The following is a 23,354-nucleotide window of genomic DNA, read 5'->3' on the forward strand; positions in this document are numbered from 1 at the left end:
GATTTACAATCTGCAGTCATAAAATCATAGAATTATAGAGTGGTCTGGCTTGGAAGGGACCTTAAAGATCATCCCATTCCAGCTGTCCTGCCATGCAGAGGGACACCTTCCACTAGATCAGGTTGCTCAGAGCCCCATCCAGCCCAGCCTGGAACACTGCCAGGGATGGGACATCCACAGCTTCTCCGGGCACATGGTGTAAGGTGTTCTACCTAAGGCTGGGCATGCCCTGCATGAGAGGAGTTGCAGTGCTGTAACCTGTGGGGCAATTCGGACTGTGTCAAGTCTGGTGGTTCAGAACTTCCTGGGATCTTCTGCTGGTTGCTCATATAGCTACCCATAGTTGAACCTCTACAGCAGGAGTGGCTTCCAAAGTGTTTTCCAAGACTTGTCGGTTTGGGAGCACTGATGGACAGCAGCTGCAGATAAACACAGAGGGACTGAGAAGAGAGGCCGTGCTTGCTCCAACACAATATGATGTGGTTGCAGCCATGGGGCTGTGCTGACCTCTGGGTGGGAGACTATTCATTAGGTGCTAAGTGACAAGTTACTTCTGTAGTGGTAAGACTTTCCCAAATATGGAAAGAGACGTGTGTTTTATTGAACCTTTCAGGGGAGTCTGAAAAATCTGAAAATAAAAGTTCTTGCTTTTTGACACATTGTCTTTCTAGAAAAGAAACTAAATATAAATCAGTCTTGTTCTTTCCTGGAATCACAGGAAAATGGTTTGATTTTCCTTCTATTATGCAAGCAAAATTTTTTTAAAAAGAGTGCCTGTGAATTATTACTGCATTTTCAATAGCTGTAATAGATGCGTTGCAGCCAAAAATCCATTTGAACTGTTTTTACTGTTTCTATAGAGAAGTGTGTGGTGCTGACTTATATGTTATTAAGAAGTTTTTGGAAAGTATTGGAAAGATGAACATTGTCAGGAAAACTTAATGAGAGAAACATAATTCTCTGAAAAGCCATTGAATGAAAGTTTGCAATGGGGATGTTGGCTGGGTGTCCGAAGAAACTTTTTTAGCAGTGGAAACTTTGGTAACGGGTTTTAGCTGTGTGTCTCAAGTCTCTCAAACATAGTAACTGACATCCTAGAATGTGGCTCATGTAAGGATTAGAATAGTTTAATTGTAGGTGTATTCTTCGGTGCCAAAAAAATAAGCTGGAATAGCAGGCTCATGGTAGTAGATGACACTTTGTTCCTTTTAGTTCCTTCTGATAAGAACTCTGCTGATTTCTATAGCACATAAGTACTTTTTACTGCAGGGAAAGTGATGTTACCTGTTACAGGAGGTCTTCGGAAGCAGCTGTAAGAATACGTGAGGCTGGTCCTGATTTGTTTCTTTGTTTAATAGTGAATTTCAGTCAGGGCAAGAATAGGTAAATATAACAAGACTGACGTTCTTTGCAACATGTCTGCACATTTATTGTTAAAATCATTATATCTTTGTCAAAGGCAATATATGCATGGCAGTATTTGTTCCCTGCTGGCACTTTAGAGATGATAGCCAAGAGATGTTCATCACATATAGATAATTGTGTTGTTGTTTTTTAAAGTTTTCCATTTTGTGCCTGTTGCTCCAACCTTTCTGTGTCTCCAAACAAGCACTTCTTTGAAAATGGCTCCAAATTACTTTGTTTCAGAAAAAAGGATTTTTTGCCCCATTTTCCTTCATCTAATGTTCCAGGGTACTACAGCCAGACTTGGATGAGAAAAATGCATGAGAACATCTCTCTAGGTCTTGGTTTTGATGATTCCTCAGTGACTGTAGGACAACTCATTCTAGGATGAGTAACTGACTTAGTTAATTTGTTTGATTTGATTTGATATGGTTAGCTATGCTGGATATAAAGCTGCATTTTTTTTCCTTAAAGAACATTGCATTTTTAGTAATGTAGAGGTACTTCTTGAGTAATGTAGAGGTACTTTTAAAAGTACGGATCTTGCCAGTGGTACTTTGATGGAAAATCTGGCTTTCTGATGAAGGCAGTTTTACTGCAGTGTCAGGGAAAGCTGGCTGCAAATGTTTGAGCTGAAAATGGATATTAAGTCAAAGGTGTTTGTAGAATATCTGATGAAGAAGAAAACAGAGATAGTCAATTTTATCTGAAAGTCTGAGGAAAGCGAAGAAAAAAACCCAACATTAGGGAATTTGCTGTTTACAGACTTCTGTTGAGGAAGCAGAGGAAAAATCATGTAAACAATAACATAGAGAAAATACCAAATTCATTCTGTGTATCTTGCTATATACCCTTGTCCTGGAGCAGGGCATGGTTTGAGGTATCTGTTCTTCACTCGTCAGGAAACAGAAATACCCATGGCTCTCCTTTATGCTCTTTGTTTTATCTATATTCTGACACAACAAGGATTTGTTTCCCGCACATCTAAAGGAGAGGTTTAGAAGCTTAGGCACTCCTTCTGTTTCTGCCTAGGCAGTGAAAGGAGAATATTTGGCATGGTTCCAATTGTGCCAGCTTAATTTGAAGGACCATCTTGTATCACTGTGCTCTGAAAATTGCTTTCCATAAGTGATTTATCACGTTCTGGCCTGGGTAGCTGGATGGTTACAGTGCTGAGTCAATTAAGCCTGCTGAGGGAAATCCCAGCTCAATTGCACAAACCCTTTTACATCAATGGGGCCAGGAATTCTCATCATCATCCCCAAAGGTCCCATGGCATAGAAAACAAGGAGAGATAATCAGAAGTTGCATCAAAGTCTATTCAAGTTTCTCTGCTATGAAAATTTTAAATTAATTTGGTAAGCACAAAGGTATAGGGTTTATATAATTATAAATGCAAGACTGTAATTTCATGACCTATTCAATGCATTAGCTTTAGTAATTGTATTATTGTTTTATTTATTAACTTGCATTTTCAAAGATATTGCAAAGGTAAAGATTGTGATTGCAATTTACAATAAGTGATTGTTTTTGGCTTTAATGTTTTTGGGTAAGGGAAGAGTAGCAAAGTTACTGAAACAATAGAAAATCTCTTGTGAAACATATTCTGTTTTGGTTCCATGTATGTTTAGGAAGCTCAATGCTCACAATTCCCTTTTTGTTTTTCTTGCAGCTAATTCCAGCCTTCTTGGAGGTGGAGGAGGTGAGTCTTTGCTTAATGCTTAATTCTTTTTTAAATAAACATGAAGTATGTGCTGGACCAATGCAGAGGTTAGTTGGTTATAAAAGAATATGTGGTAAGTTCAAAAGCTGGAAATATAAATTTATTAGATGGGACAGTTCACCAAAGTCGATAATCTTTCGTATCATCAAGAGGAAAGGTTTGCAACTGCTGCTGAATTCAGTTTCAGCTCTGGGTCAAAGTAGGGGCTGACATGTAAATGACCTGACTAAAATATAAAGGAACTGAACTGCCTTAGGCTGTGTTGTGTTTTTAAGTATTTAGGCTTTTTAATTTATCCCAGGGGAATCTCAAATGTATAATTAATAAACAATCTTAAAAGAAATGTTGAAATATTAAAATACAGTAAAAAGTAATTTTAGTAAATGAGTGGGGCTTTATCTTTGTACTTTTTTTAAAAAATATTTTTAAGTTTTAAACTTGATTGCTTACTTTATTCTGTTTGCCACAATAGTCAAGTAGATTTCCATACAAGTCTTAGGTCAGAGACGCTAATAACATGTCTGCTGGTAAGGCAGGGATGCTCAAGTATGTATCCTTGTATTGCTTCCAAGTACATGGATGCTGTTTTATTTTAGTATGTAGTGATGCTATTTTACTTTTGGTATTACTGTAGTACCGTGGCCATAAAATCTACATGCGTGGTAACAATTCAGGAAAGACGAACCCATAAAGAGCTTGATCTCAGTTTGCAGTGACTTCCCCTGCCACCCAGAGGGAAGTAAAAGAGCTCAGTTCTGGAAATTTCACAGTGCAGGAGCAGTACAGGCAGCGACTAATCTTCCTTCCTGGCGGGAGTTAAAAGAACTCGATGATCAGAGCTTACATATGTAAGTGTAAAGGAAAGGGCTCTGTGAAAAGACAGGAGATCTCTGTTGCTCGTGAGGCTGCAGGATAAGTTGACAAAGCTTTTGTTTTAACTGAACAGGCAGCTCTTATTTTGGACTATGAAAAGGTGCTTGACAACTAAATAAAATCATCTAAATAAAACCATTCATGTTCCTCAGCTGTGTGTCTGGACATTAAAGTACAGGGCAGCCTTACCTGTTAATCCTGTTGGATTAATCTGTTTCTTTTGATTTGAGTTAGTTGTTTGCAGTATACCAAATTTTTCTTTGTTTAAAAGATAATCCTGTAGGAGGTAATCCTTCACTAGCTGTTCCTGTTCCTGCAGAGCTGTTCCTGTACCTCCTCTCCAGCACTTGCTCCCAGCTGGTAACATCGAAAAAAAAAATATAAATCAATGCCAATGTTCAAATTCCAATCAGGTTCCCAGAGCACTGCTGCTGCTGAAAGGATTTGGCTATTAACTTTCCGTGTTATTTATTCAGCTGGACTGTACTTCAGAAGTTGATGTCTGTTCAGTGTGGCCCTTGATAACGTGGCTCTCCCTCTGCAGCAGATGGGATGAGCCCATGCTGTGGGTCAAGTTGGGATTTTGCCTGTATTTTATGTGTTAAAATTGGCAATTCAAAATATGTTCTCTCCCCTCATGGCAGGCTGAGGTGATGGCAGCCCCAGGGGCTGGTGCTGCTGCCCCTTCTCTTCTTCTTCTCCTCCCTCCTTTCCTCTCTTCCCTCCCTCCCTCCCTCCCTCCCTCCTCCTGCCCTGACATCCTTTGGGCCTTTTACTGCAATTTTAAAAATCAGTGTCTTCAGGGCTGTGGGGAAGCTGCTGTGTCAGGTTGAGTTTGGGCATGCAGTGGGTTCCTTTAGGCAAGGGCTGCTGCAGCCTCCATGGCCAGAACTCCAATCCCACATCCTTTAATCTCTGGTGGAAGAATAGCAATGTACCCTCTTGCTTGTGGTACATGTAAAATACCAAATCTGACAGTTTTATGGCTTTAGAGGGTGACTGCTCATGGCTGAGGGGCTGCACTTGTGGAAGTGCCATCAGCTGCCCATGGGTAGGGCAGCTGTTGTCTTCAGAGCACATTCGCCCGGGGGTTCCAAGTTTTCTGAAGAAAAATCCTGAGAATTTCATTGCCAATGAAACGCTCTACATTTTGGGCAGGTACCATGGGGTGCATGTTTTGGAGAAGGGGAAGGTGTGTGGGGTCTGTATACTTGCTCAGGGGTACACAAGATGGAGGCAGCCCTGGCCAGCCACCCACCTGCCACAGGCAGATGGAGCCTGGGGCCCCTGGCTTTTGGAAAAGTAACTTGCTACTCTCCACATGCAATATTCTCTGTAGAAGGAATTTTTTCCTTCCCAGTGGAATGGTTGTGGATTTTAAATTCTGGGTGTATTTTTCATTTTATCCAGAAGGAAGTGACAGTAGCATTCTGTGTGAAATATTGATAGTGAATTATTAAAACTTTATTATATACGTAAACACCAAAGCCTTCTTTTGATTGCAAATGCTGAATATTTATGATAATGCATAATACCAGTGTAGTTGTCCAATAATGGGATTCAGATCTCCTTGGTAGGGCTCGTTAATTTAATCTCTTGTGTCACTGCTGCAGGTATGAATACATGTCTTATTTTTACAGAAAATGAAAACTGGAAATTTCTGCTTGTCCAAGCTCATGCAACAGGTGTTGTGATTTTGAGCTTCTTTTGAGCTGTTCTGTGTTTGAAATCTTTCCAGAACAAAAAACAAATTAATTGGAAATAGTTATTTGCACATCCTGATCTAATGTTTGCAAATTACTTTCTCTGGGTGTTCAAACCATTTTCTGGAAGAGACCTGCTAAGAAACCCAATGGACAACATTGTGGGTGAACATCGTGCATTTGCTTGCAATTTCAGGGGCTGGTGGTTTTGGGTGGCTGCTTATCATCTCTGCGTCACCTCAGAGCCACATCAGGGCATCCCTGTACTTCGTTTTCCCAGAGCCAGAGTAATGGTTTGTTCTTGCATTCCCCATTTAAATGCCATCTGTTCATTTTCATGACTATTTGGAATGAAGAGATTAAAGCACAAAAGATACCAGAAACAATTTTTCACAGAACTGTTTAATCATAAAATCAAGAAACCCACAATGCATACTTTAGTTAAATATAGATGTTGAAGGTTTCTTTCTGCTTTTCAAATAACTCTGAAGTTTCCAGGATTTCATTATGAGTTTGGTGAGTGAGCCTTTTTTCTTTTTCATTCTTTACTGTTTTTAATAATTGATTTTTAATTAGGAGGCATATTTCACTTTCAGGTCTAGATTTATCACACATTCAGCATCTGACTGCTAATAACTTGCATGGAGCATTATGACTTATTTGTGCATTATCTATTATTCGTCCCATTATGTTCAACAGTGCAAAGGTGAAAAGTTTTAAGAAAATTACCTGCATTTGGAGGGAGTGAAGAAAAACACTTGGTGTTTTAAGAAAAAGTAAGCTCTTTTAAAATATGTCATGAAATTTTGACTTGAGAAATCGAAGTGCCCTATTTCGCATGGCAATCTTTTTTCTTTACACTCTTTTACATTTATGTCAAGGAGTGAAAGCACATGATTTTATGTACTATGTTCAGTCAAAGTGAGCAAGAGCTGAGGTTTGTCTTCCCTTATGGCTTTGGGTAGTGTGAGGGGTTTTTTTGGATATTGCGCCCCGCTGTTCCCGCCTATTATTCAGTTGTTTTCCTCATGGTTCATTTTTGCTGTACTTGATTTGCTGACTGTAATCACGTTCTTGTTGCATGCTGATTTCTGCACTGGCTTGATTTCTTTGACCTTAAATTGATAGTATTTTTAATTTTGGATTTTTTTCCCCCGTAAGATTTTGTTGCCTATGCTAGAATTTGGGAAGGAGACATCACCTTTTAGTGTGTCCTATTACAAGCATAGTTTCTTTCAGCTCTGTACGTAAAACTGGTAATTTTGTCTTTACAAACTCAGAGAGAGGGCAAGTTACTCTTGGAAGCATTGTTTGGACCTGGTTTAAGTTGGTTGACCCAGAAGATCTGTCTGCTTTTCTGTTTCTCTCCATCTCTCTCTTTTTTTGGCCCGTGTGACTATTTTTTTTCTAGGGCTTTTGCAAGCATGGAAAAAAATTAATTCCCATATAGCTATAAATATTTTAGCATATCTTAAATGTAGACCAGACCTACCTGTCCATCCTGCCAAGATACGGTTTGTAGGCACAGTTTTAAGTAATTCTTATGGCATGGGGAACTTGTGTTCATGGTCACAGCAGGGAGCTGGGTTTCTCTGGACTTCATTGCAGAGACTCCATTTTGAATGTGGGATTTTCTGCTTTTAGGTCTATGTTACGTTATAATAGTGACAAAAAAAAGTGTTGTCTCCCAAAAGAAATTACCCCAGACTGACTTTTATCCTGGAGTTGTGTCGCTTCAAATGTCTCAACTGCTGTTTGCAAGCCACCCTGTCTATTTGTCAATTAATTGTGAGCTAATGAGCTAAAAAATCCAGTGATTATCCAGTCAGTAGTGTCAGGAAGGAGCAGCTGACACAAATATCTTGACATCCCTCCCTTTAGCCAGGTTTTTATTCTTATTTATAAATTTTTATTCTCACAGCTATGTCTTAGGTATATTTCTTGCCATGTCCAGCCATCTTCTGATAGTTAAATCTCTAGCAAAAAAAAAAAAAAAAAAGAGGTTTTGCACTGTCGTAATAGCAACTTGACATCAATTTACCGAATGAATATTAATGATGCTGAGAAGTGAAAGTTGTACAAGAGAAAATTGGAGGCAGGAATGAGACAAGCTGCAGAGCACCCTGTAGCAATATAACAGCAGCAGACTTTAAATACCAGACTTGCCCTGCACTCGCCCATTCAAAATGTGTAACAGGAAGAAGACAAGCCTGTTTTATCCTAAACCAGGACTAGATGCTCTCTGTTTTGGATTTCACAGGGCTTGGGTTTGATATTTACGTAATTCAAATGCAAGTAAAGCAGGGGTTTAAATCCAAAGTTCAAATTTGTGCATGACGTGCACATAACATTAAATGCATCCCGTGAGAGGGAGAAGAAAGAGTTTGGGAAAGGAGCACTGACAGGATTCTTTCATCAAGAAAATAAGCGTTATTATTTTGTATTTTTTTATGTCAGTCTGTTGGCATGTTCTTCTATCATGTCAAATGCATTTGTCAGATTGGGGTGTGCTCACAACAAATGGCTCCATGGAACAAATGTGCTTCATCTGGGATTTCAGCTATCTTCAAAAGCTTTCAGTTGCTTTGTACACTGCATAGTCATAGCCTAGGTATTTAGATAATGGCTATGAAGGTACAAAGATTTTCCTAGTGAATAATGGCCATGGGAAGAACTGATAATTTAAGGTGAATGGCCATTTCCCTTTGTTGCTAATTAATCCCTTTTTGCTAGAAGATTGCTGCTGCCATTCTGTAGGGTTGTTAAAGTGGTTTATCTCCTTTTACTATTTGCATACTGTTCTTTTTCATCTCTGTAAATAGAGTGGGATTGAGAGGGCTGTATCCACAAGTTCCCCCACCGTGACAGTGCATCAGCCAATTAAAATGTTAATATTTATGTATTTTTTTCTGCACAGCTGTAATAGTTCCATTGGTAGGCCACTAGCTCAGGATAGACTGTAACCCTTTCAAGGTGTTTGATCCAGCCCAAAATCTTGTTTTTCATGAGCTTTTTGTTGTCTCAGATCAAAGCAAATAGATTTTTTAGCAATTCAACATCTTTTGTAGAACTTATTCAAACGTCCTACGCAAGCAAAGTCTTTCTTTACAGGTCAGTTATTCTTGAAATCAGTCTTTCTTTCTTTCTTTCATCTGTGTATATGTGTTTGGTTTTGCCTTCTGTTATTGCAGTGGAGTTTTAGTTCAGCTTTAAACAAAAATTAGTGGGTTTTCTCATTTCGTAGTGCATCTAGAGAGATAACGATGAAAGCTCTGTAAATAAATAAGCACAGTGTATTTCAAAGGACCCTTAACATAAACTGCTGTGGCTGTATTTAAAATGTGTGCTCTACTCAGTTTCTTTTTTGTTTTTGTTAAAATATGATATATATTTTGCTCTTTGGCTAAATAGGGTGCCAGCTTCCTTTCTCCAGTCTTTTTTATACAGTCTTACGGGTAATAATCATAAACAGGAAGTCTCTGGATTGATTTTAAGTATTTCTCAGTTGTTGCCTAATTGTATCCTGCTAATTACTCTTTCCGAGCAGTTAGTTAAAAATAAATAAATTATGTTTTGCTATTTACAGGAACTGATACAGCTATGGGATCAGTTTGGGTTTTTCTGATTTTTATTTTTTAATTATCTGTTCAGCCTGTGATTCTTTAAAAGGGTGCTCCTGTTCCCACTGGTGGTACAGAAATGACTGTCTGTTTCGTTCATGAAAACAGTCTAAGATTTAGTCCATCCAGTCATACTCACTGCTGTCCTCAACCTTTTAATGTTGCTGCTGCGTTGCCTTAATTGGGCATTAGGAAGTGATGTTTTATTTTTCACTCATCAGTTCCTGAGTGCTGAGTCTACAACACTCTGAACTCCCACTTAATTGCGAGGTCTCTTTCTGTCTCAGGTCGACCATTGCACATGACTCTCCTAATTTTGTTTCATTTCATTATGGGGTAATTACAGTGTTATGTACTCACAAGTAAAGCATGAACATACACACTCTGCTCTCTATCTATATATGACTTTCATATATATATATGCATGTCACTATATATGTTTTTGACTTGATCCTGCAGTCTCTTCAGAAATTCAGATTTAGAATGTGCGTCCATAAATAAGTGCATAAAAATAGGGCATTACTTTTTTTAGACTGGGACCTTTAGTTCATGGTAATTGAAAATTTGAGGCACTCTTGATAAAAATCCAAGGTGAAAAGGCAGGTGGTTATGTAAGGAATGGATTTTTTTCCTTTTTCCTTTTTGTTTCATGTTGTGGGACAGAGCTGCAAATCTGGGAGAGAGATCACAAACCTTCCCTAAATGACAGATATCACATGATGTATGAGGGAATTCAGTCTGTTTTTTATGTCAATGCAACGTGCTCTAAACATGTTAAACACTTTCCCCCAGTACAGACAAATACATGTATGTCTCACATGTGTCTTGTATGCAGAAAACACAATTTTTTCATTTAACAAGGTGCTGCTCAGTCATCTTAGGAACCCTCTGTTGAGGCTCTCCTCCCGTAGTTGAAGATGAGGGGCACAGTTGCCAAGGGAAAACGGGCTGGGAGTGCAGGAAGTGACGCACATTGCTGCACATTGCAGTGAGAATAGAGTTGAGCATTTGAGTGTATATATGTGCCAGTCTACAGAAGATGGTTTTTAAAATTAAGCATTTGGTTGGTTTCCTTAAAGAAAAATCTGTAAATTGGGACATCTGTCAAAGCTGTTCAGTTTCATGCCGAACAATCTCTACCGTGTCCCTATTGCTGAGGTAAGAATGAAGCGAACACGGCAGGAAAGACATGTTTTGTTAGGCTCAAACAGGGGGTGGTAATGTTTTAAAATCTGTTATTCAGAGGTAAGATCTACAGCCATTTTCCTGGTCCTGAGGAGAACCAGGAAAGGAGGTCCTGTAGAAGGACTAGGCTACAATAGGAGGAAAATGTGAAATGCAATTTAAAACATTTAAAATTGTTTTAACTGTTTTTACAGGGGCTATTAAAAGAAATAGAAGTGAAATAAAGGAGTGGTGGAGGTACTTGACTTGTAGACATAGAGGCACTTTTGAATATCAACCTGTTTACTGAAGCTTTCATGCTGGTATGCCTAAATACAAAACAAAGTCCTTAATCAGTAGAATGTTCCTTAAAAGTATCTCTAAGCCCCAAGCTCATTAATTTCTACATCAAATGTGTATACAGGTGCGAACATGAAGGCGTAGAAAAATGGCACCAGCTGTTTGCTGAGTCTTGTTGTTAATTTTTTAAAACGTGTCCATATCCAATAAAATGAGAATATGGACATTACATACCACTCACACCTCCCAGAAGGAGGGAGAAGATCACTGTACCGCTGTCTGCTGATGTACTGACCCCAAAGGTCAGAGATTGGAGATTGTCATCGTCCTTAATTCCCCACCTCCTGTTATGAAAAGAATTTACTATAGTTTCTTCTTTCTGTTTCTAATGAAAGCAATTACTTCTTAGTCACTATCTTTCCAAAGACAATTTTGAATAAAACCCAGGATTAAACTCCAGAGCCAAGGAAAACCCAAGTATCGAAATTACAGATATTACAGAAAGAGTTCACAACTCTCCTCTTGCTGCATAGAATGAAGGAATATGAAATCAGGTCTGCATTCACCTCTCACCTTCTATTTCAAATTTTCTGCTCTTTCCACAGAGCTTCAGTACTCATTTATGAAATCACTCTTTCCTGATCACATTTTTCCAAAGTTCTTTCTTCTAAGCAAAGCGCTTACAGATTATAACATGCAGCTTTTCAAAAGCCAAGAAAATCTCCAGCAGAGTAGATGGCAAGATAGTCGAGTCTCAGAAAGATTTGTCCTCCTTTGTTTTCAGTGTGCTTTTTCCTTCCAGCTTTAGGAACGCTGCATCAGACAGTGTGAAGTGGAATGAACTTGTGGCATAATACAGAAAATGAAATGTCATGATTGCTAATGAAGGATTAAAACTCTTACATCCGTGGAACTATTTTTTAAGAAACATCAGTGGAAGATCTGCATGTACAAGTCTGTCTGTGCAGTTGCTCATCTTTTTGAATTGATAATATTGGATGGCAATGCACCTTTGAGTTACTAATTTTCATTCTAATGACATATGGAAGACTACAAAGTAGACAGCTCCTGTGATTTAAGAAACAAATAAAAACCTCCTTTCTCTTTCTAGGGCTTCAAATTTCACCTGAATGACTTTGTACCTACAATTTAGACTTAATTTTTAAAACCAAATGTAGTGGGGAAACAGTAACCTGAGATGTGAAGTGATCAGGGCCAGTAACTGCTGAAGATGGCATTGATATTGAAGAAAACACATGGTAAACCTCATTTCTATGAGCATTATTAACACAGAGTCTAAATACTCCACAGACCTAATTACTTTGTGAACAGAGATGTTTTCTTCAATTTCCAGTTGGAAAACGAGACTAGGAAACCGTATGTTTTGCAAAAGGTCCATGTAGAAAAGAGCAGAAATCAGCTCTCTGAAGGCAAAGCAAAACTGCAAAAACCTAGATCAGTTTTGCAGATAGGAATTTTGATTCCTATTTGGAAGGAAGAGGAATTTTAATTTTTGTGTGAGTGTCATTGGTAGAAACAGGATGATGTTTGGAGAAAGGCAAAACATACTCTACTGAGAGCAACTTTCTGACAATTAGACCTTAATTGGTGATACAGCAAATTCTCTAAGGGAATTTCCGGTCTACCAAGTGGAAATAAGTACTACTAGATAAACAGTTCTTCACTAAGGGGATGAAATCTGTATATAGAACAAATGTGATGCATTTGAGGCTACCACTGTTAATAATTCTAAATACACAGAATTCGCTGCTCTTACTTAGGCCTTTTCTTCATTAAGTTAGAGAAACACTGTTTATTTCTAATTTTAATTTTTATAGTATTAATAACAAAGTGTTTTAAAATATTTGGTGATAAAAAGAAGTCTTTTGGATTAAGAAAATACCTAATTTTTTTAGCAATCAAATCTAGCCTCTTTCAACAGCTGAAGAATTTCAATGATTCTCCTACAAAAATGCTGCCTTATGATTATGAGTAGAATAGTTGGGGTTTTTTCTTTACAAAGTCACCTAATCTACATATTTTTCCTTGTTCTTATGTAAATGTCTCATAATACGTGGGGTTTATAATTCAAGTTTCTTTTAAAGCTAATTTTCTTTTTAAAATTCAAAATGATGGTTTTGCCATTTGGACTGGCAGATCTGTAGTGTTGTAGTTTTGGCTACATATACAGTAGCAAAGAACAAAATATTTTTTGTCACACTTCTGTTACAGTTCAGTCTGTTCCTTTTACATTATCAGCTTGTTTCTCTGGGCTTCACAGAGGCATCTGCTTTAATTTTTATTGGGCAGGGCTGCAACTTAGCAAACTTGGGTAAGCATCACAAATAATTCACAAATGTGGTTGATTAAATCAATTATGTCTTGGCTGAGTGATCTATGAGCGCATTATACACACACAATGTTAAAAGAATGTTATTAAGGTGCAAATCCAAGTACTTAAAGTTAGGAAGTGCCAAAATTCAAGTTGCCTGGAGGCTCACAGTCTCTATGCATGTATCTATGTATATGATATTGCCTCTAACTGTACAACTTCACTGTTCTTCCAGCTGGAACATCATCTCAGTCACCCTCCTCACTCAAAGCAAACCCAGGGTTTACTTGTTGAGTACTTCAAGTCTGGTCTGCAAACCAGTATTTGTTATGGTACTTACTGGTTTGGTGTATGATTTCATAAGTAAATTAAAGATTTCATAGGTAGTTTATTTGTCTTCCCCAAAACAATGGTGTTACCTTCACCAAAAGAAGAAGAAAAAAACCAAAGCCAGATATTAATGACCGAATTCTGATTTTAAGGCTCAGGCTGTACAGCAGAGGGTGGATTTATTTAAAGAAATGGAAGTCCTTTTGTTTCAAAAAGTAGATCAGATAAATTCCAAGCAATTCTTCAGACTGGAACTTGTATATCAGTTTCGGATGTAACACCAAATTATAAATTATCAGGTTGAAATGCACCTTGAGATTCCCACCTTCTTCTTTACTTCTTGCTCCCAGTGCCACTACCTGCATTTTCCAGTTTACCACTCCCTTATTCCCATCCATTCCAAAGACTGTAGGCCTAAATTTACATATGAAAGAGGAGTTGGGTTTAGGGAGCATTTTAGACAATTTCAAACTGTGGTCTTGAAAAGGTGCTTTGATGTGATTAAGGAGCATCGAGCTGATTGAGAGAGGAGTGATGGGTGTGGAAACAAGTGTGGAGGGGAAGAGATGAGTGATAACTTCCCCTCTACTGCAGGGCAGATGGTAATGTGAGACTGTGTTCTCAAACATTTGGGGTGCAGGAAGTGAGTGTCCCCTTTGTAACTTTTTACCTTAATGTTCACTTCTAAAAACAAGTCTCCATGTCCAGCCGGTCACAGTTCCTCTCTGCTCCTGGGTCACCATCCAATTTCTTTACTGGAAAATGGTTTAGTTTTAGTCCTAGGCCAATTTCCCAGATTCTCTCTCTGAATTTGTGTGACTGTGTCCTTTCATTGCCAGCTTTATTCTTGTGCCATATCCTAATCACAACTTTATTCACCAGTCCCTCTCATCTTTAATCATATCATCAGCCTCTAAATGCAGGTAGTGCCACTTCTCCTTCCTTTCTCCAGTTTGTGCTGGGATGAAGGGAAAAGTGTTCTGAGCAGGCAGTAATTTGTCAGGCCAAATGAATTCATTGCTCAGGCAAATGAAAGAGAACTGCCAATTTCAGAGCTGCTGCAAGTGAAGGAAAAGTTTACGAAAGCCTACAGTTGTGTTTGTCATCTTTGTTTATCTTTCCATCACAATTTTGATTTAAAATGTTTAATCCTGTCCAGCTGTACCACAGTGGTCACCCTGTCTGCTGTTCCATGGCTTTAGGAATGAAGGTGGTATTGTTGCTGTAAAAGGATAAAACCCCTGGTGCTACTACCTTCTTTGTATTTCTTCACCCTTGATGATTGGGCAGTAATTTCTCCATGGGGATTATTTGTCCGAGGACGGGGCCTCTGTTCAATGCAGATATAACCCAGCTGCGGTGGAATTTCGCCCCTGCTCTGGGCTTACAAGCAATTAGTGCTGCAGGCAGGACTGCCCTCGCAGGGAACAAAAGATGCAGCAGAAAACTTTTCCCTTGAAATGGCAGCTGGACAACGAATTGGAAGATTAATCAGACAATTATTTCAAGTCACTTTTTACAGCAAGGAAAAGTCACATGTCCTCACCATGAAATAAGGTGAGAGCTCTTACATGTGTAAGTTTTTGCATAGATAACTGGTGGAACGAGTCTCAAGAAAGGGATATTCTTAATAACACCAGGTACAGATAACAGTTGTGTGAGTTTTGAAGGAAATTTGCTCAGATGACAGGTCAGTTTTTCATCAGGAGCTGGAAAACTGCAAACATATGATTATTCAAATAAGATGATATCAGCAGATAAGATATACTAAGCAAATACTCTAAGGTTCATATGAGATATTATTATCTTTCCCTTTGAGGCTTGATTCAGCAGGAGTAGTTGATTTTTTTTTCAACATAAGGAATGTAGATGTTTAGAGGAAATTGTTTCATTATAAAGGTAAGAAGTACCAATGCACATCAAATATTAAATAGGATTCTCTCTTTTTCAAAATTAGTTCCCAAATTTGATGCTATAAAATTTTTGCAGTAGTGGGAGAGCTCCCAGAAGACCCTTCATTATGTCTCATTATCTTAGCATATATAAGGCCATGGTACCCTTGGTTGCTATAGTTCCTTATTTAATCAGGAAAAATGTGTTTCGTGGCTGCACAGCTGGGTAGCACTATGTATCTGTAGTTTTCTCCAGAAACAATCTTATCTATACCCCATAATAACTTGGTTTTCCTTAAAAAGGTCATAAACCAGGCTTCCTTTCTTTTTAAGTTTTTGAATGTTTATTTCTTGACTACATGGTAAAGTTTAGTGTCAGACCACAACTTTGCCTAGTGCTTCTCTGGGTTTCTTAATAAAGGGAAGGCTTTTTACCTTTTGGGAGGAGAAATTGCAAATTTTAATATTGCAGCACAAGTCTGGCAGAGTTCACACTCACCTGATGACAGGTTTGCCATCAAGGATAAGGATATGGCGGTACTTTTCTAAAAACAACCTGAATTCTTAGTCAGGTGTTTTTCTCATTTATGTTATTTAAATCCTAATAGTTCTTATTGAACAAGTTGGATCAGGTCTCCTCTGGAACTCTTACCAAAAAGCTGTTTAAATAATATGTAGCTTTAGGTGCTAGATTTAGTTAAGTATCTGTCCTGCCAGGGGAGACACTGCGAGCAAGATTTGTTTGGCTTTACAATTCCAGTGGTAATGTTTAAATTATTTCACAGGCATGAACTATCCAGGAAGGCTGCTGTGGTCTCTAAGAGATTTTTAGGGCAAATTAATGCCCTAAAACTCGGGGAGTGTTTGTAGTTTAACAATTGAGGAAAGTTCATTAAATATATGAAGCATTTAAATACCCATTTTAAGCTCACAGTAATTCCTCCCAAATTGGAGTGTCTTGGCATTTAGAGAACTACAAACTTGCAGTGGTGTGTCCATTTGACATGAAATAGAACCTTTGGGATCACAAGTCTGTGACATTCATGGTTGTCTTTGGTCATAGTGAGACTGATCTCTGATGGTGGTAGGATCTGAAGATTTGTGAGTACAGTTCCCCCTAAGGTGGTAGAAGACAATTGGACAAGTACTTGTTTGATTGTAACTGTGGAGATCATTCCCTTCCCTCATGTGACTCTGCACACAGGTGTCGCAGCTGCTGATCTTTAGCACGTCTGGGAAAGGGTATTTCAGCTATTTTAAAAGGTTCTATGTATGATCGGGGAAAGCAAGACTAATTTAGACAGTATCACTTTTGCTTAGGTCACTCTTGGTAGATCATTCTCAAACTCTTCCTTGTCTTCTTGATTTCTACTTTGCTGCTTCCATAGGCAATCTTTTCAAGTGCATCACTGTCTATACCATCATGCCATTGAAACATTTACCCTGAAATCTTAATTTATATTTTTTGGTTGTTGTTACAGCTTTAAGCCTGAAATTAAAGGATTCCTGTTGCTTTCAGCTGGGCGAGAAGCTGTCCTTTCATTCAGTGCCTCATCTGTGAGCAAAGCAGATGCCTGTGAAAGGATCAGGGCACACAGGAGCTTTGTAGACTCATTAGTTTGTTTCACACTGTCCAGCATAAAACATCTGTCAACAGCAGTGCACCTGAATTTCTGGTAAAAGAGATGCCAGCAGTACTTTGGCCTGCTCCTTTGTGGGTACATCTCACCTGGATGCAGTTGTCCTGAAATTACAAAAGGGAGCAAATCACTGTCTCCTCCTTATCTGTGGGAATAAATCAGACATGGGAGCTGTGGGCTTGGCATTTAAGCATTTCCATTTGTAGTACACTGACATACTAATGATGGTAATTTTGCATTTGTTACTACATGCCTAATCTAATTAAGTTTCTCTTAGGGTACAATTGTTGTTTTCTGTATTTAATTATGTAACCACCAGGTGCAAGTGTTAATAGTAGCTGAATTCAGAAGGCAGCCTTTTATCTTTGTACTATGCAAGAATTTTTTTCTGTATCTTTTGTTTTCCAGTGAAAAAAGTGCTTACTGTATTTGATTGCTCCAAGGAGTTGTAGTAGCATTTCTGACTGATTCACACAGGAAACACGAATGAGGACTGAACACCTATATTACTCTTAATTTAGATGTGTTCAGAACCATTTATAAGCTCTACATTTTTGGTTTCAGGTGTTGCAGTAGTTCAGACTCCCTTTCCCGGCCATACTGTTGATTTTGAGGGTTGGCAGGCTTCCCACACTCTCTGACAGATCTGCTCCTGTCTGTTTGAAAAAGTCTGAACTATGCAGGGGTCTGTTGTCTGAAGCTGAATTTCATGGAGCACTGGTAAAACCGCTTCTGTGACTGCCAGCCTGGCTCTGTGAACTTTTTGCTACCATTTCATCAATGCTTGTTCAAACGTTTTTGAAAGAGCTTTCTGCAGAATTCTTTGTCTGCAAGAATAAACTCAAGTATTGTTTTTAAAGCTCAAGGATCTGAGCCTTAAAATGATGTAAGAGTGTGCTTGGAGGCAATTGACTCTCAAAAGGTTTTGAAATTATAACGTTAATTTTTAAATAAAGTGAACAGAAATTGCTGTAAATGTTTCCACCGGCAGATTGGCAATTGTTTTAATCTCCTAAGTAAAAATAAGTAAAGCTTGTCTTTTCTAGCTTCTAGTCATTCATTAGTAATCTATATTTACATAAATTTGGCATTAAGTGTAATAGAAAAATTAGATAAATGATTGATGCATGTTTATTCTAAAGCGTAAGGTATCCATGCAACATTCCCATTACTGAGGATAGAAAATGGTCTGCAAAAGCATTTTGCAGCCTACTGGCCTTTGTGAACAACTATGCATTTCCTAGTAGAAGTATGGCCTGTGTGTACCATGAGTTCTAGTCTGCTGCCAGCATGTCTTCTTCTCTTAGTTACCTTCCAAGGATTCATTCAGAGAAGGATTTTAAGCCCACCATGGACCACAAGTCAGTGGTAGTGAACCAAAATACACTGCTTTTCCTTTAAGGATCCTGTGGGATCATTTTGCCTTGAGCTGTGAGGTGTGATTTTACAGTTGAACCGTTTTCAGTATAGAAACATAAAAGTTCCAATTTATTCTGGTGCAAGAATGACAGTACCCATTGGCTTAATTCTACATCCAGGTAAACAAGCTGTGTCTGATATTTTTTTTAAATTAAGCTTTCCAGTGCTGTTAATGGTAGAGATTTCCCCCACTCCTTCCATGTTTCTTAGAGACCTAAGTTATTTCAAGTTTAGTTTGTTTCTTACCCTTCAGGCCTTTACTTCAAATTCCACTCCTTTGATGGTTTATCACAAAATTTGTTCAGAGGCTTCCATTTTTTAAGGTAGTCTTTTAATTACTACTGGGTATGCATTGCATCAAAGAAAAGTGGTTGAAAACTTTAAAACCACAAATAAAATATACATCAATGGGTTACAGTAATGAATGCTAACATACTGTTTCTTCAGAAAGGACCAGTTAGGGACAGAAGACCATGTTTCAGGTGATGTGAAAAATAGTAAGCTTGACTTCTGAGAGAAGCTTGCTAGAGTTAGTGGTCAGGTTTCATTAAAAATGAACTTAAAAAATATTAGAATATGTATGTTTAGTATTAGTTCATAGAAGTCTTCAAATTAGTATCAGGATTAATGCTTTCTGGCATCAAGGCCTTCACACTGATGGGAAGAAAAACTTTTCATTGAGTTCCTATATGCTTTTGGCTTTTGGATTAGTTTTTCCATTATTCCCATTCCAGGATCTGTTTTTTCCCCCAGAAATACAATGATTTATTCGGGTGATAACACACAGGCTGTGGTATTTCAGAAGTTGTTATCAGTTTCCATGTAGGGATGCTTGGAAAAAAGAAAATAACACTATCTTGCAAAAAATATGCTGGCCTCATTAGGTGTAAAAGTGTCTCAAATGGCCCTTAAGCAGCACTTTGGCTTCTCCAGCTTCTCAGCATGAAAACATGTCTAAGTAAGTTATATTATTTCAGGACAGTGAACAGCTTGCTTCAGATCCAGCAACTGTGTTTATTATTTGGTTTTGTTTTTTCTCCCAAGTGAAGCATGTCACTCTGCACTGTTTACATTTACATCTCAAAACAATTAAGCTAAAACGGCTTCATAAGATTGGGAGCTGGCTTTCTCTCAAGGAAAGCTTTACATTTAGTTTCCAGAGTCATGCAGAAGATAGACTTATTTTTGTGTTTGGTTTTTTTTTTCCCAAGCTGGTGTGATTTCATGTATGTTCATCTTCCTGAAGATGTTTGAATGCTGTTGATTTTGAATAGTGCATATTGATAGGAACACTTAGATGTATTTTCTTTATAGTGCTTTAATTATGAGAAGGACAACTGATTTATTCTGTATTTCGTGATATTTCTTGTTATATCTTTGGGTATCTCACTGGAATACCTTTTTCATGAAAAAGCAGAGTAGTAAGCAGTAAAAGCTTTCCTGTCTTTGATTACAGGACTAGGTACTAACAAAATGCAGAGACTTTACTCCTTTTATTTTTCCATGTCCTTGTACTATATACATCTGTGAAATAGATGAAGAGCTTTTCTAGTCTGAACTGAACTTGATTTATAGCATAATTGTATTGTTCCAGTGCTTCACAGCAATACTGCAACACATAGAGAACTTCGAACAGACCCAGTGTTGCCAAGTTTTAGGGCACCATCCTGCTCTCTTCTTTCATCCCTTCCCCATCTCCAGATTTCATCAACCTACTCCTACAGTCGCTATACATGTTGATGAGTGGGCAATCCAGTACTTCTTTGCTCCCTCTTACAATAACCGGTGTTTCTTTCTCAGAAGACAAAGCTTTAAAAGTAATTTTGCCCCAGGGCGAGGCACTGGGGTGAAGATTGAGAAAAGTCTGTAAAGCTTAAGACCTGAGCCACCTTATTTCTGGATCCTGATTCTGTTTGCTCCTTGTGGGATGAAAGCGGATGCCTGAGGTTTGAGTGACCTGCCTTCTGTATGCAGGGGCTTCCTCCAGCTGTTCCTTAGCAGGGGCAAAGCCCTGTTTTGGCTGAGAACACCCAATGGATGTACTGGATGAGCCGTTCTGAAGAGGTCAGAACTGTTGTGTGGCTGCTGGAGTGGCCTCCCAGCAGGACCTTCTGGTGCACGAGCAGCATGGGACACCAGTTTTGTATCCTATTCTTGTTATTCCCTAAGCACGCACTTCCCAGCCTCTTCGAAGTAGGAATGATCCCCTACAGACCCTCTGTCATCCTCTGACCTGAGGAAGTTCCCTGTGAAAAGTCCCAGAGTGTTTTCCTGTCCCTCCTAATTGCCAGTGGACAGAGCAGGCGTAAAGCAGGGCAAACAGGGGCTCCATCTCTTTACAGTCTGAAGGAGACCCTAATTTTCCTTCCTGTGTTTGTCATGCCCCTGCCTGAAGGTTGTCCCTACAGAGCTTGGGGGCAGCCTGCTCCCTGGAGTGGGTAAGTGGTCAGCAGAGGCAGGCTGTGGGAAAGGTGCTCCCGATTCCCAGGGTTAGTGCTGTCACGTCTGACATTCCCTGTGCCCCCAGCAGCCACACTTGAGACCAGCATCATTTCCTCCACTGGTTTTGCAGGCAGTGCAATCCCAGTTCAGAGGTTTGCTGTCAGCAGGGGTTCAGAGGGCTGGGATTTAGCCACTGTTGCATATACAGTTAAGAATAATTTTCTGCTCCTTTGATAGCTCTTGATGTGTTTTATTCACTTCCAGTCTAATCAAGTTAACTGTTTTAGCACATTGTCTTTCTTCAGACCTTTTACAGAAGGCTGGTATAATCTCTCTTAAAAAGAAAAAAATAATTCCCCTTTCATCTTTCTGGAGAGATCACTTTATTCATGTGTAGTGACCTGGCTCAGCATTTGATAACTAATGTGTCACTGAAAGTTCCTCATTATGGCCCCAGCTTGCAGACCACCTGGAGTGCTCCATTATTAATGTGAACTTCAGGTTCAATTTTTAGATCCGTGCAGGTGCGTTTGCACTATTCATTGCAGGCTGGTGACACTTGCCCCATGAAGGGACAAGAGTACGTGCAGCTGAATGTGTCTTACAGGGCTATGGAGCACTTACTGTTTTGATAGCAGCCAGAAGAGGAGTGTAAGCACTGAGGCTCCAGCTCTGTGTTGATTATAATCTAACTTTTGCTTTCCTTGGCAATCGTCCTTTGATATATAGGCACTTAATCTCAGTGCCTGGAGAAGAGAAGGAGGCAAGCCAGAGAGGGGAGTATAAAGGGGAAACCACACTCCAGTTAAACCAATAACATGGGAAAAGCTTAGTTCTTATTCCAGACATAAATGTATCTTTGGATGGTGGATGATAGTTACATGGCAACCAGGCACTGCAGGGCCCTCCAGGTTGCTGCTGGTTTTAGTGCAAGATGTAAGTAATCCGGTTGATGCAGCCAGGATGCAGTTAAAACAATGAGTTCAGGAAGGATCTTACATCTCCTTGATGGAAGCTTAATTTTGTCTGGGTTTTTTTTTCAGTCGTTGCTTAAGCCACCTAAACTCCTCCAGCCATCCATCTTTGCATCCTGAAATCAAATAAGTGACCTACTGAATTAAATCTCTGATCTTAACTTGTTTGTTTTATAGGCTAAATAAATGAAAAGGCAGGAGATAACAGAGTCTAATGTTGCATACAAATCAGTGCAGCTTGGTGCAGTTGCAGGGTTGTTCATCGGCTTTACTGAGGTTTGATTTACAGGATTATTTACCTTTTTTAAGAGGGAATTTCTTTGTGAATTTCTTTTTGTTTTGTTTTCTTTTAAAGAAATATGGAAATAGCAGAAGTGGGAGGAGAGGTGGATTCATAGGAGCAATGGAGCTAGAAGGACAAAGGGAGATGGACTGCAAAGGAAGGGGAAAAGAATAGTTCTGAGTGTGTGAAAGGGAGTGGGAGGAACAGGAAATCGGAGTGTGGGATTGGAAGCACTGGGAAGTGTGGGCAGGAGTAAATTGGACTGGGAAAGAAAATTCCTGAAATGTCTTGTTTTCTTTAAAGACACCAGTCTGAATATAGTAAAATAGCTTCTGCTTTACTCACTGAGGACCAGGTCTTGACATGCTGTATCTGCTAAAAAAAGTAGTAAAATACCTAGTGGATTTTTTATGAAGAGCTAAAGCACAAAAAGGTACCTTCTCAATAGCTTAGTATTTTAAATAAACATCTTTCTCAAGTGCCAAAGGATTAAGGGTTTTAAAATCTTATACAATTGTATATAATTTGTGTAGTTCTTCTTTGTAGTCATTTTACTATTATCTAAACGGAATATATGCTTATTTGGGTTTTTGACACATGTAAGGGTGGTGCTCTGGTCTTCTCACAGGTTATTGTAGACAAATCTGAGTAAGGTTATTATGGTTTAATATTTCTAGTTATGGCCAGTAGCACTTGAAGATGAAATCTCTGATATGACTCTGAAAACTTCGGTTTTCCTTTAAAAAACACGAGTAAATTGGATCTCTAGGCACTGATTTTCTAAATTTGCTGTTATTACAGTGACTTTGCCTTTTGGAGTTGTTTTCAAATATGTGGATATACCTATCTTCTAGGATTTTAAAGTGCTAAAATGCCATTTAAAGGATGAAAGAAGTCTAAAAATTTATTGAATAGTTTAGAATTAATTTAAAATACCAGTTAATGTTATTTAATATCTGATATATTTTCCATCTACACCTGAAATATTTATGGAAAAACATCACAGAATTTGTATGGTATATTTAAAATGTGTCTGGTAAATGTCCCTCGTGAAATAAATTATTTTTATTGCAGTTTAGAAAAGTACATATTTAATAGGGAAATGCTTTGCTTATGTACTTACATAACTCCAGTGTATAATATGGGTCCAAAGGTCTTTAATTTATTATAAAGATAGGTCTTTAATGACAAAATAATGGCTCTGATGTGTCTGTACTGTTGGGTTTAGATATTAGAAAGGTTTCATAGCTTTCAA

The 23,354-nt window shown here is 38.6% G+C and overlaps 1 protein-coding gene across 5 annotated transcripts in view; it reads left to right on the forward strand.

Annotated features, from left to right (window-relative positions):
* Positions 1–23,354, forward strand: part of MACROD2 (mono-ADP ribosylhydrolase 2) — an 893,560-nt gene that overhangs the window by 187,066 nt on the left and 683,140 nt on the right. For all 5 annotated transcript variants that reach the window (XM_069009015.1, XM_069009018.1, XM_069009017.1 and 2 more), the window contains exon 4: positions 3,077–3,106. In XM_069009015.1, the coding sequence (XP_068865116.1) occupies positions 3,077–3,106 (30 nt within the window). The remainder of the gene's footprint in view (positions 1–3,076; positions 3,107–23,354) is intronic.

Source organism: Aphelocoma coerulescens, chromosome 3 (genome assembly GCF_041296385.1).
Source record: "Aphelocoma coerulescens isolate FSJ_1873_10779 chromosome 3, UR_Acoe_1.0, whole genome shotgun sequence".
NCBI lineage: Eukaryota > Metazoa > Chordata > Aves > Passeriformes > Corvidae > Aphelocoma > Aphelocoma coerulescens.